At 36.5% G+C, this 20,511-nt stretch overlaps 1 protein-coding gene across 1 annotated transcript in view; it reads left to right on the forward strand.

Moving 5' to 3' along the window:
- Positions 1-3,736: 3,736 nt before the first annotated feature.
- Positions 3,737-20,511, forward strand: part of SECISBP2L (SECIS binding protein 2 like) — a 61,581-nt gene continuing 44,806 nt past the window's right edge. Inside the window, exons 1-5 of the mRNA XM_061180328.1 lie at positions 3,737-3,962; positions 11,274-11,452; positions 13,431-13,755; positions 15,334-15,469; positions 20,182-20,411. Of these exons, the coding sequence (XP_061036311.1) occupies positions 3,939-3,962; positions 11,274-11,452; positions 13,431-13,755; positions 15,334-15,469; positions 20,182-20,411 (894 nt within the window). The 5' untranslated portion in view covers positions 3,737-3,938. The remainder of the gene's footprint in view (positions 3,963-11,273; positions 11,453-13,430; positions 13,756-15,333; positions 15,470-20,181; positions 20,412-20,511) is intronic.

Below are 20,511 nucleotides of genomic sequence, written 5' to 3' on the forward strand. Positions count from 1 at the left end.
TCCCATCCCTCTAGGTGGTCACAAATCATCGGGCTGATCTCCCTGTGCTATGCAGCAGCTTCCCACTAGCCATCCATTTTACATTTGGTAGTTTATATATGTCAATGCTACTCTCTCACTTCGTCCCAGCTTCCCCTTCCCCCTGTGTCCTCAAGTCTGTTCTCTATGTCTGCATCTTTATTCCTTCCCTGCCACTAGGTTCATCAGTACCTTTTTTCTAGATTCCACATATATGCGTTAGCATACGGTATTTGTTTTTCTCTTTCTGACTTACTTCACTCTGTATGACAGACTCTAGGTCCATCTACCTCATTACAAATAACTCACTTTTGTTCCCTTTTATGGCTGAGTAATATTCCATTGTATATATGTGCCACATCTGCTTTATCCATTCATCTGTCGATGGACATTTAGGTTGCTTCCATGTCCTCCAGCTTTGTTCTTTATCCTCAAGATTGCTTTGGCAATTCAGGGCCTTTTGTGGTTCTGTATACATTTTAGAATTATTTGTTCTAGTTCTGTGAAAAAAGTCATGGGTATTTTGATAGAGATTGCATTAAATCTTTAGATTGCCTTGGGTAGTATGGACAATTTAAAAATATTAATTCTTCCAATCCAAGAACATGGGATATCTTTCCACTTCTTTGTGTAATTTTCAAATTCCTTCATTAATGATTTATAGTTTTCAGAGTATAGGTCTTTCACGTTCTTGGTTAAGTTTATTCCTAGGTACTTCATTCTTTCTGATGTGAATGTAAATGGGATTGTTTCCTTAACTTCTCTTCCTGATAGTTCAGTATTCGTGTATAGAAAAGCAACAGATTTCTGTATATTAATCTTGTATCCTGCACCTTTACTAAATTCATTTATTACTTCTAATAGTCTTTTGGTAGAGACTTTAGGGTTTTCTATATATAATATCATGTCATCTGTAAATAGTCACAGTTTTTCTTCTTTCCTTCCAATTTGGATGCCTTTTATTTCTTTTTCTTGTCTGATGTGGCTAGGAAAGTAGAGAAGTTTTAAAAGTCATTGAGTGTAATGGCAACCTTCTATATCTTGATAGAGATTTGGGTTACATAGGTACATGCATTTGTGAAAACTAGAGTTCAGTATTTATTTATAGTTTCTTTTCATGCAAAATTTACACATAATAACATGCACAAGTCTAAAATGCTTGCTGAGTTTTGACAAGTGCATGATCATCACAGCTCTGCCTCCCTCCACTGTCAGCAGATAACCTGCCTGCCATTTCAGTGAGAAAACAGAAGCCATTTGACAGGAATTCCCTCAACTTATAAATGTAGCTGTATCTATCCTTTCTTCCCTTCCTTTTGTCATTGTAAACAACATATCCCTACTCCCATCTGAGGTCAATTTCTTCCCCTGGCTTTTGCGTCCTATCCCTCCCAATCTTCTCAGAGGCCTTGCTCTACTGAATTATCCCTCTCCTCCAGAACTCTCATTTCAAGGAGAGAGCTTATTTAACTATTAATGCTGGATTCTCTCTATTACCTCAGAGTCCTTCCTTGGAACAACTTTCCTACTTCTTCCCCCTCACTTATCATAACCCCTACTCACCCTTCAGGTGTTTGCTTAGATGCTATTTACTTAGATATGACTTCCCTGACCTCCCATCCCACACTATGGTAGAACCTATTGAGCTTCCTGTTTCATGACACTCAGCTCACCTGTATTTACTTGTTCTATGTATGTCTTGCCCACAAGACAAACATGGTCTCTGCCCTCAGTGTCTTATTAACTGCTGTACTTCCAGTACTTAGCATAGCACCTGGCACATTAAATATTCGTTGCTGAATGAAAGAATTAATTAAAATTCAATCACATCATCTGTAAATGTAATGTTTTAAAATGTCTTCTTTTTCTTCATAGGTTTAAATTTTTATTCTAATAGCTATTGCAATCTTTCCCAGGATTGTGTTAAGTTAGAAGGGCATTGTGGCATTTTTGTTCTTATAATTTCTTATAATTCTGTTCTTAAAATTTAAATGAATGTCTTGTACATAGAAGATTCTCAGCAAGAACTATTTCATAGTCATAAAAATCCTACAGTGTGGAAAGATCCTTAGAGATCCTATATTTCAATTTCCTCACAGGAATACCCTGGTGGTCCAGTGGTTAGGACTCCGCACTTCCACTGCTGGGGACACGGGTTCTATCCCTGGTCCGGGAACTAAGATCCCACATGCAAGCAGCACAGCCAAAAAAAAAAAAAAGAAGAAAAAATTTCCTCAGGTCATTCTTTAAGGAAGAAAATCAAAGTACTATGGTATTTTTATTACTGCATTATTATTATCTTTTTACTCAGATGGGGGTATCTTATGGCTAGAGACCATAGGGGGACATCCTGAAAATTCAGAGTTCTTTTTATCTTTCAGTTGTGAAGGAGTATGATAATCTGTTAGTTTATAATTTGTATTTGTTTACTTATTTTTGGCTGCGTGGCATGCGGGATCTTATATATATATATACACACACACACACATACACACACGCACACATACATGTAAAATTTGAGGAGGCAGCAGAGTTAATAAACCTAAATAAATGAGAGAGCTCTACATACAAATATAAATGTTTCTCCTTAGAAATGGTTTCCGCTGCCAGCCTTGATGTAAGTCTTATTAACCTACTATAGTTCCTTTCATCAGGTCAAAATATAGTATCAACTTAAGTACAGTTAGGAGCTCCACAGACCACCTCTTATTGGAGTCCTAGTCAAATAAAACTAGACTACCAAGTCAGCCTAACTGAAAAGGCAATGCAAGTTTTTACTGATGTCTCTTGAAGCATAACAAAGCAAACTTCTTAAAATTCTTTCCCAGCTGTGAATCTCCACACCACTCTCCCACACAGGAGCCACCTCTACTCTCTTCCCTCACTTAAGTGTGATTTAGCTTATATAGCTTTTTATTTTTCTTCCTCACCCTGGAACTGACCAGCAAACAAGAACTTTTAGGGTTTGTGTTGGAGGGTGTGTTCAAGGAGATGCCCAGAGGCAATCCGCTATGCTTACCAAGTGTCCAATTTCATGGCAGTCTCTTTCCTCAAGGAACAGTCAATAGGCACACTGGAAAAACCAACATACCAGAGTTGGGTATGTTACCTGTTGGGTGGTGGGATACAGACTCTGGGTAAAATGAGGGGTTCTGAGATAGGGCAGATCAGCCTGAAGGTGAGCCTAGAGGTGGACCTGGATCTTGACAGTGAATTACCAAATCAGTATTTGTGGAGCCTCCTGTCTCCATTTCTCAGTGGTGGCCGTTCTGGGGTGTTTTCCTTTACAGTCAAGACTCCCTTTAGCCGGATAACATAAGAAAGGGTCATATGTACAGGCAGCTAAAAGCTCTTCCAGTATCACTAAGAGGTAGTTTGAGATAAGTAAGTGGTCTCTGATGTCCCTGAAGACTAAAAACCGGGTGTCCTGAGTCCCAAGTGGTCCCACGCTCCTCTAGTTTAGCAGTCCAGAGGGGCAATTAAGTCCCGCGTAAAGTGCAGAGTGGTTCAGGGCACTTGCTCCTGAGAATCTCCACCTGGTCTCAGCATCCAGATCAGCCAGCTCGTGCTCGGTTACTGCCAGCTCAGGCCGCCTGCGGTCACTCCGCCCACTGCCCCTCTCGGTCTCCTCCCCCTTCTTTCCCTTTTGCGCACCGCCATTTCCGCCTACGGCTCTCTCCTATTTAGGCCCTCCTCGGCTTCCGTCCCAGATGATCCCTCCCCGAGACTGCCACCGCCTCCTCCTCCCGGAGCTGGAGCCACCTCCTCGGCCAGTGGCGTAGCCGGACTCTGTGTCGGGGCCAGCTAGATAGGGGCGGAGGTCCGGAGCCCGGTCTCGACCCGAGCGGGGGGCCATGGAGAAAGCGGCCCGAGGCGCTCTCGACACCGACTAACGCGGGCCTGTTGCGGCTGCAGGCGCCATGGACCGAGCCCCCGCAGACCAGGTACGCGGGCTTGGGCCGGGCCGGCCGGGCCGGGAGCTGGGGGTCGCTGCTTCCTCCCGGGCGGGCCCTGGTCTCCGAGCGTGGGCCCGGACGGCCGGAGCCTTCGGGTTTTTGCTGGCGCAGACCTCCTTCCCCCGGGAGCCTGGCGGCGCCCCACTCTCCTGCATTGTTCCAGCTGCTGTCTCGAGCTTGGGGGCTTTTCCAGCCCCGTTCCCCCCGGGCTGGGGACTCGCTTTTGCCCTTCTTCCCTGGCTTGGTGAAAGGGGCCAGAAGACTCCCAAGTTGTCCGTGCTCTCCCGAGAGAGGGTTTATAACTTCCAGAGAATACCACCTCCCCCCCCTTCCTTTCCCTTCAGTTCTGGAATGTGTTTTCAAGGTGGAAAGGCTTTTGAGGGCTTCTCACTTAGAAAAACTGTCAGAGAATGTGTGGTAACTACAGACGAAGGCGGGGGGCGGGTTATGGGCTTTTTAAGATCTACGTTTCCTTGAGCGAAGCATTGTTTTTGCAGTGGTTTTAGGGAGGTCTTCCTTTTCAGATATGAAATACTACGGTTTCCCTTTGCCCTTCTAGCCAACTATTTCGCAAAAATAAGTGTCTTTTAAAAGTCGATATTATATTTTAAAGGTGTAGGACCGAAGCGCGAATTCATTTCCGAGCCCGTTTTCATATTCACAAAGCAGTCCCATTAGTGTTTTCAGTTGCATCAAATTATTGATTATCCACGCCAGTAGGTGCTGGGAGGCTGGGATGGTGATAGTGTTAAAAAAATAATCTAAAATAATAGTTTTCTTCCCCCACAGAAGTTTGGGAATTTTCCATCCTGAGACCTGTATGAAACGATTTAATTTGATGAAATCTAAGTTTACTTACTCTCCATTCCCCTCTTCAGTTGAAGGCCTTGCCCAGTGATGAACTAGGCAAATAGATGAAGGAAAAAGAGAGACTAGGGATTTGCCTAATTACTTTACAAATGGATGATTAACACCTGAATAATGAGACAAGATTTCCCAAATTCCTGTATCTGTATGTATGTAGCTAGTGAGAGCCAGTTCTCATTTTAAATCGGGCTCTTTTAGCAGGCAAAGAGCAGCCTCCTGGTTCTGTGTGTGTGTGTGTGTGTGTGTGTGTGTGTGTGTATTTTTTTTTTTACAAAATCTTTATTTAAAAAAAGCTTTTTGTGAATATGCCTCTGAAAACACAAATGAGTTTTATGAAACAATATGTGTATTTACCGAAGCAAAATTGATTTGGGCCCCTTGGCAAATAAATACAGGCTTTCCTGTGACCCAGGGTATTTTATACACACCCTATATCCAATTTAATGAAAAACAATTTTTCAAGGTATCTATCAAAAATGTCTGAGATTTCAAAGCCTGACAAGTGAATAGGAAATTTTCTTGAATGATTTTTTTGTATGTGTGTCACTAATGAAAGGGTTACACATTTTGGTCGTTCTCTGTGATGACAGAACTGTAACTAGTAATGCTGCCATATGTATACTTATGGTTCCCTTCATCCCAGAGGAAATGTAATTAACTATTTAGATGGTAACCCTTAGCATAGTTACTTGTGTGTGATTATCTTAACAGCAAGTGCTATGAGCAAATTATTTAGAGAGCCTCTTCATCTTTCATCCTGTATCTTTCCAAAATCCACAACCTATTAAAATCTTGTAGAAATTTAAGGTTCAGAAAAAAATCGTAAATGTAGGTTTTCCGTTGAAGAATTTTTCTTTTTTCTTTTTTTCCCTCCAATACCTCTTGCCTCTTCCCTTAGCCTAACCTTAAATGAGAGAATAATTTGAATCAATCCCCCTTTCCCTGTACACATGCTCACAGGAAGCTGAGACCCCAGGGAGTGATGCCTAGTTCGTGCTGTAGGCAGTTAATTCAGGGGTCCATGGATGACCTGGAAGGAGTCTCCTTCGTTTTAATTAGCACTTTTCTGGGGCAAGACTCCATTAATTTCATCATATGCTCATATTCATCATTGAAAAAAGGCACAGAACCATTAATTTCATGATAGATTAGGGGCTAGAACTGAGATTTGTCCACTTTGTGGAGTTTTTGATTGTTTTCACTATACCATTGAGTAATGCAATGGCTTTTCCAAGTTATTTGGAATGTACTTTTATATTTTTAATAACGAAGTGAATTTAATAGGTAAAAGTCATTAAAAACAGATGCCATATGTGCTGAATTCCCATTTTTTTCACAAAACATTTATTTTTTTCATTTTAAACCAGTGTTGGTTTATATTCAGAATTTCTGGGAATGTCTACAGCATTAAAACTTATAATATTGTAGTGGTTAGCAATTCATAGAAGTTTGATTTTTTAAAAAATAGTACTAATATACACTTTCTGCATTTTGTCTTAATCTAAGCGAAATCCTTGGAGTATTGCACAAGTGTAACTTAAAAAAAAAACTCAGCATGTTTTGCCTGAAGGCTTGCATGTTGCTGTTGTTGAATTACCTCTTTTTTAAAAAAAATATAAAATCTTTGTATAAAAGGATAAATTGTGTGTGCGTTGATCGAGATTATAAAAAGTAAGTTACTGGGAATACATACTAGCTGATAGTCTTAATTGTAGTAATGACTATTTGAAAGAATGTTATAACCAGAAGAGAGTCTCAGGAGTATTCTCTTTTAGCAAGACTATATTAAATCAAAACAAGTAGCTTAATTTTAATTGCCAGAGTTAGTTCCAAGAACTACTTGGTATTGTGCCTTTTTTTTGTTGTTGTTCTTAAGGGAAAAAAAGCTGGTATAAAGGGATGTGAAGCATAAATCATGGAGTTCATTTTGTTTATAAAGTCTTAGTGTTTCTATTTTTAGTAAATTTAGGACAGTTGTTTTGAGGTTTTTTTTAATAAACAATAACCTTAGAAGTGACAGAACACTTGAGGTTTACTATCTCTTTTGTATTATCAAATAATTTAAACATTGGCTTGATACTTAGTACATTAACGTTAGATAAGTTCTTTTAAAATAATTTACAAAATTATTGATCACTGATGTCTTTAATTCTTAGAAAAGCAAATGTGTAATAAATGCATATGGCTTCATGCAAAGTGCTGTTTACCAATAAAGATATAAAATTATTCAGTTTATAATTCTTTTCTTTAAATTATTTATAAACTTCAAATAATATCAGCACTGCAAACTAAATATATTCTAAATAAGTTACGCTAAAATGTTTATTATTCAGCAGTATTTACAGTTAGCTTTTATAGATCTAAGTAAATGATTGTCTTAACAGATTTTAAAAATAATACTTTTGTAATAAAAAAGAAGGTAAATAATGCTCATTTAGTGAAAATACCATTTGGAAATTTTAAAAGGCATTTTCCCCTAAGCTTTTAAATCAAAGAGGAAATATAAAGTAGAATTTTAGATTTTTGAAAAAGTAATAAAATATTACATATGACAATGTATGGGATGTGGCTGAAGCTTACTCTGAGGCAAATGCATAGTCATAAATGTTTTCATTATTCAACATTTTAAAAGGAAATTAAAAATTAAGCATCCAAGGCAAGGAGTTTGGGGGAAAACCCCTCAAAGAAAGAGAGAAAAAAAATGTAAAAGCAGGAATTAATCAATTACATATTCCAAAAACTAGTATTAAATTTAGAAAGTTGGATGTTGGAAAAGTACCACCAGACTTTAACAGGATTAAATGTGGTCTATTTTAAGAAAAGGGGGGAAATGTATGGATAGGAAAGCAAATGGTCAGAGTCTAAGGTAAACGCTTTTATTTATTTTTTTCTTCAATATTTTCTAAAGTCTTGGCAGAACTCATGTATATGTGATTTGTTTTGACAAGTGGTTTACTTTCAGTATAAAACATTCCAACCAGAAAACAATAAAGCCAGCACGTATCTCTGAAGCATTTTTTCCTTCAGAAGACATTTTATCTTTGGCCATGATATGTAAAACATCTTAATGTTTGATATATCATATTTACCTTAACATAGGAAGAATGTGGAGGGTTTCCATGGTCATATTTTTTCTCTAGGTGTGTAGTACATACTGACATTTCACTGTGGGAGCGTGCCTTATTATGTTCTACTTCAGTTTTGATTTCAAGTGAGTGTCTTTTTTCTGTTGCTTAATTTGGGAAAATTATTTGCACTCTTCTGAATGTGCTATCTCAGAGGAGTTTAGTATGCATTTTCTGTTGACGTGTGCTTCGTAGTAATGTTCGCCCATTTTCCCTAAACCAGCCTCGTGTGGTGCTCTCTTCAAAACATGAACTCAATGCATGTTTGTTGAATTATATATATAGGCTCTCAGTGATCTGAATGCGTTTGTTTAATAAACTTTTAAATAAGGTTTTTATAGTTTTTTGTTCTGATAAATTCTTGGGTTTTCTAGATTATTCACATCAAAGAAGTTTTATTGATGTTTGTTTTACTATATGCAGGATTTTAAATGGATGTGAAACAGCTTAAGTTTTGTTTTTTTTTTCAAATACAGGTTTCTGGGATTATGATTTTTCATTAATTTGGAAAATTCTGAAATAATTTCTGAAAGATAAAGATAATTTTATTGTGTGGTTTTTTTTTTAACAAAGAGTAATACAGGAATAGATTTTGTTCTGTGTTTAGACTTCTTTCATATTTATATTTTATTTAAGGAGACAAAAATTTGCTATAAAATTTTTGATTTCTAAAAAACAGATCATGGCAAAAGTAGAGAGACTAAACAGAAATTCAAACTGAGGCATATCATTGTATGAAGTAACTAGTCTAATTTTTTCATAACATTTTGTTGTCCACTATGTTAAGACATTTTTTCCTTTGATCTCTATGCTAATATAATTGAAATATTGCCAGAATTTGTTGCTTGCTTAACATATCGTCTCTATGGGCTTTATTATATGGAATTTAAAAAATAGTTTGGGATCTTTACATTACTTTTCAGGCCTGAGAACAACTGAGGCTGCATTTTGATGTGTGACACTGAAGGCCCCAAAGTCACAATAAACAACTTATAAAACCATACGGAGTTGTAACTATAGGAGAAAGTTTGCCAGTCTGTTCCTACTAGTGACATCTTCTGTTTCTGCAGCTGTTGACTACAGCAGCTTCTCTTTTCTGCTAAAAACAAAGGATCGTTTCAGTGTTTGTGAGTTTTATTGTTGAATGCCAATATCTAGAATTGCACTTAGAATAGAAACCAATACAGACTTTAATTTTTAAGGACATATACTGTGTATATGTGCAGATATTAGTTATAAATTATGCATGATACTTTTTGAATAGTGGGTTGCCTAAATTCATAAAACATATAGAGTACAAATGAGACTAGGCATAAAAAATTTGTGGCACTGTCTCCTCTCCCCCCTGCGCCACCTGGCTTGCGGGATCTTTGTTCCCTGACCAGGGATGGAACCTGTGCCCCCTGCAGTGGAAGTGGAGTCCTAACCATTGGACCGCCAGGGAATTCCCTGCACCTTTTGACTTGAGCAAGAATTTGAATTTGTTGTTACCAAAGTAATTTATGAGTTGGTATTACTTGGGGGGATCAGGAAAAGTTATTTTTAAATTATTTCTTTATATTAGTATTATTCCTTTTTTTCATATTGGGCTGAGAATTTAATATAACCGCATACCTTGCATTAAAAAAAAACCCTGGTGTCTTCTAGTCCAGATTTATAAAACTGTTCAGGTTCTCATATGTTCAAAGGTTGATATTTTTATACCTTATGTAAATCAGTTTTGAATCATGTTGACTATCACAGTGACAATCACTGACTTACACTGTTAACATTTGTTTTTGCCCCTTGTGTTGAAATTCAAGAAACCAACTCCAGTTCACAGATATTTGTGAGTTCAATGATGTTCTCAACTTCAGATTTGGTTAGTAGTACAGAAGTAGACTTCAAAGTTAAATCAGGTGGGGAGGAAGGATATTGAATTGATACTGCTATATAGTTCAGATTTCTTCCCCCAGACACATGTTGCTGAATATTTACAGTGGACTCTTTGGAGAACAGTTTTTCTGAAAATGGCTCTATATTTAGCATATCAAATCTCTTCTTTAGATTTTCTTGGTTTTGCTACTGATTACTTTTGTGAGAAACATGCATGAAATTTATTCTGAGAAATATGCCTTGATGGGAGTTTCTACTGAATGCCACCCTAGTGGGGAAAAAGTTCTGGTTAGGGCTATTGCTTTCAGGTAGTTGATTTGAGTTGTTGAAAAATAGGATTGCATTCCACTTACTGGTTTTGCTAAGAAGTGTTTAATATCTTTTTAGATTGTAATGTTTGTGGTTTTTAACATTCTGCTTTTACAGAATGTGCCTATAGATTATTTCTTTGTATAATTAAATTTTAAAAATTTGTTGTTAAATATAACAAATATAGAAAGAAAACTGCGTAAGACCAGTGTACAGCTAAGTGAATTATTGGATGAATACCTTGTATCACCCAAGTTAGGATATAGAACTTTGCCAGGTACCCCAGAAACTGTCCAGGTGCCTCTTCCCAATCACAGCTCCCTCTTTCCTAAGAGTAATTCCTATCCTGATTTTCATGGCTCTTATTTACTTTTGTTTATAGTTTTGTCACCAACTTGTGCATCCTTAGTATGGTAGTTTATTATGTCTGTTAAACCTCTATAGATTTATAAGAAAAGATACAAAATAAACTAAAATGGAGTACATAGACTGGATTACTTTAGTTTACTCGGCTTGTCTACTGGGAAGCTGAAGTACTCATTTGTTCCCCAGTTTAACTGTGAAGCAAAAGTTTTTCTCCCTTATTTTTTTTTTCATTTATTGTAGACATTTTCCTTCCTTTTAATTTAACCATACTAATCTAATTTCCTGAAATGGACAGAAATAGACTATTTTTTAGACTATTCAAACAAATATAAAGTAATTACCCTTCAGAGCTCTGTTCAGTGATTTTTTTTTTCCCCCTAACAAAATTAGTTAAAAACACATTGTTTTGTCTGAAGAGCTAGGTTTTTTTTTTACTACCAGCTTTATTTTTGGACTGTGAGGTACAACTTCCTTGTATTCTTGATTGTTTTAACAGCTTTGGTTACGTAAGAAATGACTTCATTGAAATCTAGTAACCTTTGATAACTTTTCTCCTATTTGATGGCTTTGTCTAAATAATGTAATCATATTTAATTATTTTAATTTGACCTTGCTATTCCTTTGAATGTCTTGTGAATACTAAGAAGAGACCTAATTACTATTTGTAAAGACTGTCTCTTTTATCGTTAAATTGTGAATTTGTATTATTTAAATTTTTGTTCATTTGTTAGTAATGTGTTTCACTTTCTCTTTGAAGAATGTCAAGCTGTCAGCTGAGGTAGAACCATTTATTCCCCAGAAGAAGAGTCCTGATACATTTATGATCCCTATGGCACTCCCAAATGATAACGGCAGTGTTTCTGGTGTAGAACCAACTCCAATTCCCAGCTACCTGATTACTTGTTATCCATTTGTTCAGGAAAACCAGTCCAATAGGTAATTTGTTTACTATTATTTTCTTTTGGTGGGGGGAAAAAAGGAGTAGGGAAATATAGAAGTTGGCAAAGGATACGTCTTAATTTTTTCTTTTGTAACTTTTAAACATCAACCATTTCTCTGTTTTCTAAGAGGAGTAAATAAAACCAAATGATGTAGAAATTTAAAAATTGTTAACATGGATTATTGTTATTTTCTCATTCTTTCTAAGAGAAAATGGAGTTCTTTGTATGTGTCTCCTATAATAAGTCATTGAAATTTGTTTGAAATAAATTGACTCAAAGGGAGGAATGAATTATTCAGAAAGAGGTGAACAAAAATCCTCTTTTGAGGATAGACATCTAATCATAATTGCCAAGACAGTCTGGCATAAGAAGAATATATCAAGGGGTAGCCCTTAACTTTGAAGCTTTTGTGTCTAGTTAGCATATATGTGTTTAGACTCTGATTGTAGTTTAAATTTAGCTTCTGTGCTGTAGTCACAGGGTGATTTAGCAAAATGCTTACAGTTCAGATAATGTGTGACCTAGTGTTTAGGGTGTACCTTGTGATAGTCATGATAGCCTTTCTATCCCTGCTTAGACTGTCTGAATGATTAGCATTTCATTGGTGTAGTTCATTTTATTGATGTATAAAAGTACTTTCAGCCTCTTTCAAGTTATATCACACACAAAAAATTGTACTTCTCCAGCACTCTGGGATAAATGGATGAGGCGACTAGGCTCTAGCCTTTGCCCAGCCACCCCTGAGGGCTAAGGCAATCAATATTTCTACACGTCTATAACCATTGTGGCACACTAGTGTGCCCAGGCACATTCTTTGAGAAATTCTGGATGTATGAGATAACAGATCACTAAATTACTGTCTCAGATATTAAATATTCAAGTTAATAGTCTAAAACTCTTTAGTAGTTTTGGGCATTAGGCAAACAGTAGAAGCTAGAGGAGTCTTCTCAATTGAGTCAAGTTAACATTATATTAAAAATCTTTGACCTATATTGGGTTATGTTTGAAGTGATTTGTAAACTAGATTAAAAATACTATTCTGTATTTGACAAAGTGGCCAAGTGTGCAGTATGATAAATTTAATTTTTCTTACCTTACCAAATAATCTTTGAGAATTCATGAGTAAGCCAGCCATCAGATTATTTGCAAATATTTTTAGAATTATGGCAGGGAATATTTTTCCCTTTTGCTTTGTCATGGAATAGTGAGGAAAAGCTCTGTACTCCAGCCCCCTATGCCCCCTCATTTGTCAGCAGCAACCGTCTGCAAGGAGAACTGCTGAGACAGGAAGGACTGGTGCTTTATAGGAGGGGATTGCACTAGGAGAACTCTAATGCTGGAGATAAGATGGTAGTGAACAATCTTGCCTTTTTCTTCTCTTCTTTCCCTTGGACCTGGTGCCTGCTTGCATTGCCAAGGAGGGGAGCCAGGGAAGGAGCTGGACTTGGCCAGGTGGTTAGGGGAGTATGGTAGAGGAGTAGGAGGCTGTGGGCCTGAGCTAAAGAATGGGAGGTGGAAGAATCAAACACCCGTTGTAAAGATCACCTTACACAATGATCACCTTACCCTGCTTTTTGCAGAAGACTGTCACAGTTGTTACCATTGGATGGGAACTTTGGACTGCCTTTAGTGGCAGATTCAGCAACTAGGTGTTTTAACTTTTAGGCAGCAATACCTTGAGGCGGTTGAGGGGAGAGTTACAAATAAGAAAGGTCCATACCAAAATTTTTAAATTTTGGAATGCAGTAAGCTTTCAGGTTGAATTCCTAAAATTGTTATTACATGTACATAAAAATCTCTCATTATAGCAAGGAAATTTATAAAACGGTAATTTAATCTCTTTTTCAGAATTATTATGAGGCTACTATTTTGTACTGTTTTTTCTTTTATTAAAATACGTTGAGATTTTGCTTTAGCATTACTTTTAGACATACATGTCAATAGATTTGTTCTTTTTTGATTTGGTTTTACAGACAGTTTCCATTATATAACAATGATATACGATGGCAACAGCCTAATCCAAACCCTGCTGGACCATACCTTGCTTACCCCATTATATCTGCTCAGCCACCTGTTTCTACAGAGTATACATATTATCAGCTGATGCCAGCACCATGTGCCCAAGTTATGGGTTTCTATCATCCTTTTCCTGCACCTTACTCCAACACTTTTCAGGCTGCAAATACTGTCAATACTATAACCGCAGAATGCACTGAGCGTCCAAATCAGCTTGGACAGGTCTTCCCGTTATCTGGTCATCGAAACAGAAACAGTAATAGAGGACCAGTGGTACCAAAAGTAAGTGACTGAATTTGATTGGCTTTTGTGTTTGATATTTCTCTTGTTAGTAATAGTGTAAGTAATTTGCTACTTGTATTGATTAGCCTTTAATCCTGAATTTACCTTTTAAAAAACAGTCAACAGTGTAGCATTTGTAAAATAATTTTTTTCCATTACTTTTGTTCCTCATTCTTAAATGGTGATATGATTTACAGTCATCTTCCAGTTCCTTCGGAGAGTTTACATAAGCATAATGCACAGATATTTCCAAAGTATTTTAATTTAGTGATAAAAATTGCATAGTGACACCAATTTTAATAAGTGATTAGTTTGGATCCTTTGCTAGCGGTGTTGAGTGGCTAATGCACATCAAAACATTTCAATCTTCAGAAATAAGCAGGAGATATTATGGAAAAGAACATTTGTTTCTTCAACTTCATTGTTTCTATTCTGTCAATTTTTAGTAGGAATAGCACTTTTTTATCCAAGGGATGCTTTATTATATGAATACAAGGTCTCCTAGGGCTAAAGAAAATTAAAGATAAATGTGTGAAACGACCTTTTGTCGGCACCAGCCTTTGACTAAATAAAAAAAAAAAGACACAAAGGCCTTGAAATCACAGGAGGATTAAGGTTAATTCTAGGTAACTGTTTCTTAACTAAAAGGTTACTTTTCTATTGAGGCCATAATATCAAAGCAAATAAGAAGAAAAACCATGTTTCTTTTCAGCACTTTTGAGCTAATAGAAGGCAGAGGGATTAGATGCATTTTATGACTGTTATTGTCAAGGAGTTGATGCTTTCCTAAATTCCATTAGCCTAGCCTCTTCGGTGAAAAGTCTTTGCTATCTTCTGGCATACTTTTTACAGATTAAAATACAAACAAGCAGCAGAAGTTGCTTTGAAAAGCATTTTAGTCTTTGTTCATGGAAACATTCTGGATCAAGGGAAATCCTTTTGGGACCTCTGAGAATGAAAAGAAGACAATAGTATATAACTTTCAGAGTTTGAAGTAACATTATTTCTCAGAGTGCATTTCCAGCACTTGAACCTAAGAAGTTAAATTTGGAGTTCTATTATATAAATTGCTATTAAGTGATGAATACCCATATTTTTAAAAATGAAGGAAAGGATCAACTTTTTAATATTTTCTTTTTAAACTCTAAAGCAGAAATTTCTTTTGTAATTCATTGCTAAAATTTTGCTTTTGGATAAGTTACCATCCTTTTTATTACCCTTTTAAATAAAAATTTGCAACCCCTAATTTGACATGATTATACTCTTATTGTTTATTATGTATTGATTGAGAAAACTAAAAATGCAAATGACAATTAAAATGAATTTATATTTTATTATAGTAGTATTAATGGCTATTTGAAAATAGTATATAAATGTGTGTATAATACATTATTTACCCTATTATCATTGGCTGCAGATAATTTCCTGAAATCCTAACACAGTAACCCTGTTTCCTCATGGGTTGGGAGTCACTAATTTGTAGCCTACATTTAAGTATCTATTATAAAGGATGTGTATTTTATAATGTTTAGTACATTGAATAAGATCTTAATTTTTTTTTTTTTTTACTTCAATCAGCAACAGCTTTTACAACAGCACATAAAAAGCAAAAGGCCACTGGTGAAAAATGTAGCTACTCAGAAAGAGACAAATGCAGCAGGTCCTGATAACCGATCAAAAATTGTGCTACTGGTAGACGCTTCACAGCAAACTGGTAAGGCAAGATTTCTTACATATATACATTATAGGTTTTTTTAAAAATTTATTTTTTTGAGGGAATTCCCTGGCCGTCCAGTGGTTAGGGTTCCATGCTTCCACTGCAGGGGGCACGGGTTTGATCCCTGGTTGGGGATCCCACATGCTACATGGCAAGGCCAAAAAAAAAAATTTATTTTATTGAAGTATAGTTGATTTACAATGTTGTGTTAATTTCTGCTGTACAGCAAAGTGATTCAGTTATTTATACATATACATCCTTTTTTGTTTTCTTTTCCATTATGGTTTATCACAGGATACTGAATATAGTTTCCTGTGCTGTACAGTAGGACCTTGTTGTTTATCCATTTTATATATAATAGCTTGCATCTGCTCATCCCAAACTCCCAATCCATCCCTCCTGCATCCCTCTTTCCCCTTGGCAACCACAAGTCTGTTCTCTATGTCTGTATACATCACTGATTTTCATCTGTTGTCATGCATTGACTTTATAATTGTGGACTCTACCACTTTTTTTTTTTGTATTTCGGCCATGCTGCAAAGCAAGCAGGATGGTTCCCCCACCAGGGATCGAACCCAGGCCTCCACAGTGAAAGCTCCAAATCCTAACCAGTAGGCCACCAGGGAACTCCATGGACTCTACCACTTTTTAGGATTCTAGGCTTTCATCCGTTTATCCTGCCACTTTGTGAAATTCTCTAGGAAGGCTAAAACAGTCCATGTCCTTAATATTCTTTCAACTTGCATGCTGGCTTATGTACAGTTTTGGGCAGGATTTGATGTTTCCTTATCCCCTTATAGTAGTGGAGCAGTTCAGAAATCAGAGATGGAATTTTGCAGACATTGTAGAAATTTGAGGGACTCATTTTGGTAGAAATCAGAATTGTACGTGTTTTATAACGAGATTAAAATCCTTTTTAAAACATCCTAACATCCTATAATATCTTTATAGAAGAAGTTACCAAGTTTTCTGCACCGTATTTTAGCGTAGATCTGAACCATATGTATGAGTGATACCTATATCTTCAAATAAGTAAAAATTTTGGACTAGTTGGATATCATTTTGTCAAAAGTTTTTTAGAGGACTGTATAAGCATTAAATTACAAAGCTTTATCCTGGTAATAGATAAGAATTAATAAATAGTCTTAAAATATTCTTGCTATTTTCCAGTTCATATTGTGAAATTTCATTTTGTGTCTGTGGTCTCAGCCTAATAGCTATAGAGTAGATGGCCGTCTTCTACTCGACACCCATTGTGATTAAAGAAATCCTTATTAATGATCCAAGGCTAGGAATTAGATCTGTTCAAAGGCATATTTGCTTTTTACCCCCTATAGTTTTCACAAAAATGCTGTCTGGCTTAAAATGAATTAGGTGGCACATACAGTCTTTCATTTGGACTGTACCTTTTCTGTTGGACATCTATTCAGTTTCCTTTTACAATTGCTTAGGTCTGTTAGGAGCAAGAAGGGATTTGGGAATCAGTTAAAAAACAATCTTGCTGATAGTGCAGTCATTGTGTGATTTGTAGGGCATAAAGTGATGAGATTAACAAACTGACAGATGGTTGGAGTGGCTATGGAAAAGAGTCACAAGGTAATATATGACAAAATTTTCTATGTTTTGGTTGTTCCTAGACATAGTGACCCATTTCTACATGCTTTGAACCCTGGAACTGCTTTAAAAATTTATCCTAACGTCTTTGGTTTGCTCATTAAGTGTCCACAAAGACAGCCTTCTGAAGCACAAGAATTAGAAAGTGAAAAGATGAAGATATAATTTGAGTAGAAGATTATACCTTCTATCAGTATTCTTATTCTTTAGTTTGTTTTTAAGTTATCAGGATTAATTGGTATCAACTATAGGTAGAATGAAAATTTTAAAGGAATTTGTAACAAATTTTTACTCTTGAACACAAGCTCATATTATTTAAGAGTTTAGTAACATGGCTAGATATAAGATAATATACAAAAGTTAATTGCATTTCAGTGTGCTGCCAACAAACAAAATTTAAGATATTATTTACAGTAGCATCAAGAATACAGTTTCTGGCATAAACCTGACAAAAGATAATAAGACATTGATGCAGAAAACTGTAACTTTATTTTAGGACATTTAAAAAAATAAATAGCATGCTCATTCAGGACAATTTGATGTTGCAAATGGCATTTTCCCCTAAGTTAGTCTATAGATTCAATGCAGTTCTAATCAAAATTCCTATGGTGGGCTTCCCTGCTGGTGCAGTGGTTAGGAATCCACCTGCCAATGCAGGGGACATGGGTTCGAGCCCTGGTCTGGGAAGTTCCCACATGCCGCGGAGCAGCTAAGCCCGTGTGCCACAACCACTGATTCTGCGCTCTAGAGCCCGCGAGCCGCAACTACTGAGCCCTCGCGCCACAACTACTGAAGCCCGCGCGCCTAGAGCCCATGCTCTGCAATGAGAGAAGCCACCGCTGTGAGAAGCCTGTGCACTACAACGAAGCCTGCTCACCACAACTAGAGAAAGCCTGCACACAGCAACAAAGACCCAACACAGCCAAAAATAAAATAAATAAATTTATTAAAAAAAAAAATTCCAATGGGGATTTTTTTGGAACTTGACAAACTAATTCTAAAATAAAGGAGCACTGGTCTGAAATAAAGGAGCACTAATTCTAAAATAAGGGAGCACTGGCTAAGACATCCCTGGAAAATAACTTTTCCTCTAGATATCAAGACCTATTAAGCCTTTTTATTTTTTATAGGCTTATACAAAAATATAGTATATAAAATTCAGTATGTGAAAATCAGACAGAACAGAGAGCCCAGAAACAGACTCATACGTGTGGAAACACATATAAGGAAAATGACAAAGATAGCATCACAGACCCCTAACATATACATCATGCAAATCTATTCCAGATGGATTAAGGGCTTAAATGGGAAAACCACATGTAGTAGAAAATATAGGCAGATATCTTTATGATTGCACGGAGAGAACTATTCCTAAAGTTAAGAATTTCTGTTTATCAAGCGTGAGTGAAAGAACAAGGCACAAATCTTGGAAAAGATTTTTACCATGCATGTAACTGACAAAGGATTAGTGTGAGGACATATAAAGAATTCATAGGAATCAATAAGAAAATGATCCCACGTTGTGCTCAGGGCCCATGGAATGCAGTGCTGCCAAGGGGCTGAAACAGTTTGGCAGAACTATAGGAATATTTGGACCCAGTTGTCCTACTCAAGTGAATGTATCCAAATGGAATCTCCCCCTGGAAAGAAAAGGAACTGTTTGATTAAAGGTGTGTACACTGCAGCAGCACCAAAAAAAAAAACACTGAAAACTTCTCAATGTCCAGTAACGGGCAACAAGTCAAAAGAAGTCTCCAGGACATCCACTCAGTGGAATAATATGGGGCCTTCATATATTATAATTAATGAAGAACACATACATAATATTAAACAGTGCAACTCAAAAATTATATTGATTCTGTATAAAAATTATATATGGAAAAAATTGTGTATGTGAAAAAAGGCTTGTGGAAAAAGGAATATTTATGATAGGTTAGGAGATTGTAAGAGGTTTTTTAATGTCTTGTAATTACAATTTGTGAAATACAAAAATGAGAAACAGGCAACTTAGAAAAATAGGCAGAAGTCAAATAATCCAAAAGTAAAATTAACAAGTATTTTACAGGAAGGAAAACGTGAGTGGCTAAAACCATGAGAAAAGATTCTCAATCTCGTTATTAAGCAGAAAAATGCAAATTAAAACCCACAATGAGCCATCTTTTTATACCCAACTATTGGCAAAAATTATAGCCTAGAGGACAGTGTCAAATATTTGGTGAATATGTGCATCAGTGGGGATATTTATATCCTGCTGTTAGAGTGTAAACTGTTTTAACCACCTTTGCAAATGATTTGGTATTACCAAGCAAAGTTGAATATTATGTGTATCTCCTAAGGCCTAGCAGTAATTATCTTAGAGAAACTTCACGTGCACACATACACATTTATATGTCTATATAAGAATGTTTACAGCAGTATTGTTGTTAATAGCAAAACCCCCAAACAACCCAGGTGTCCCATCAGTGGTACAAAGGATAAATGCATTTTGGTATATTCATACACAGACATTCTAGATTCCAGTGACCTTAATGAAATACAGCCACAGGCATCAGAATCTCAAAACCAATCACTGTTTAGGGGAGGGGGTAGCAGCAGGGGGAAGCAAGTCACAGAAGAATATGGACAGTATGATTTCATTTTAATAAAGCTAAAACTGCAAAAGTACATGATTTATGTTTTTGGAATACAAAAATCCTTGGTAAATCTAGTTTAAAAAGTGAAGGAATGGTAAACGCAATTCAGAATAGTGGTGACCTCTGAGGGAGAAAGAGAATGCAGTGGTGGAGGAGGCATGCAGTGGACTTCAAAGGATTGGTGATGTTCTCTTTCTAAAATGGGTAATGGTGGTTTGTTTTAATTATTCTGTAATATTAATTATACAAATATTTTAGTTATACAAATATTCTCTTTTCATACTAAATACATTTTATAAACCAACTTCTCAGGAACAGCTTAACCTTTTGATGATCGTTTCAAAAGTTTTCACCTGTTTTCTCTACAGAGTTACGTATCTTTGTTTTCTTACAATTTTAATGATAACAATAATTGATCAACTTGTCCTCAAAAAGAGTTGTCACACTTTCCTTGCCTTACAGATTTCCCATCAGACATCGCTAACAAATCTCTCTCAGAGAGCTCTGCCACGATGGTCTGGAAGGCCAAAGGCAGGAGGAGAAGAGCATCCCACCCTACTGCTGAATCCTCTAGTGAGCAGGGGGCTAGTGAAGCTGACATTGACAGTGATAGTGGCTACTGCAGTCCCAAACACAGCAACAACCAACCTGCAGCTGGGGCTTTGAGAAATCCTGATTCTAGCACCATCAGTGTATGTGGCATTACTTTGATTTCCTCATCAGTCATCTGTGTCAGTATTATCTTTGTGTCCTCTGCTAAAGCTGAAGTATCTATTTTCATGAACAATTCCT

The sequence above is a fragment of the Eubalaena glacialis genome, chromosome 2 (assembly GCF_028564815.1).
Source record: "Eubalaena glacialis isolate mEubGla1 chromosome 2, mEubGla1.1.hap2.+ XY, whole genome shotgun sequence".
In the NCBI taxonomy this organism is placed as follows: domain Eukaryota; kingdom Metazoa; phylum Chordata; class Mammalia; order Artiodactyla; family Balaenidae; genus Eubalaena; species Eubalaena glacialis.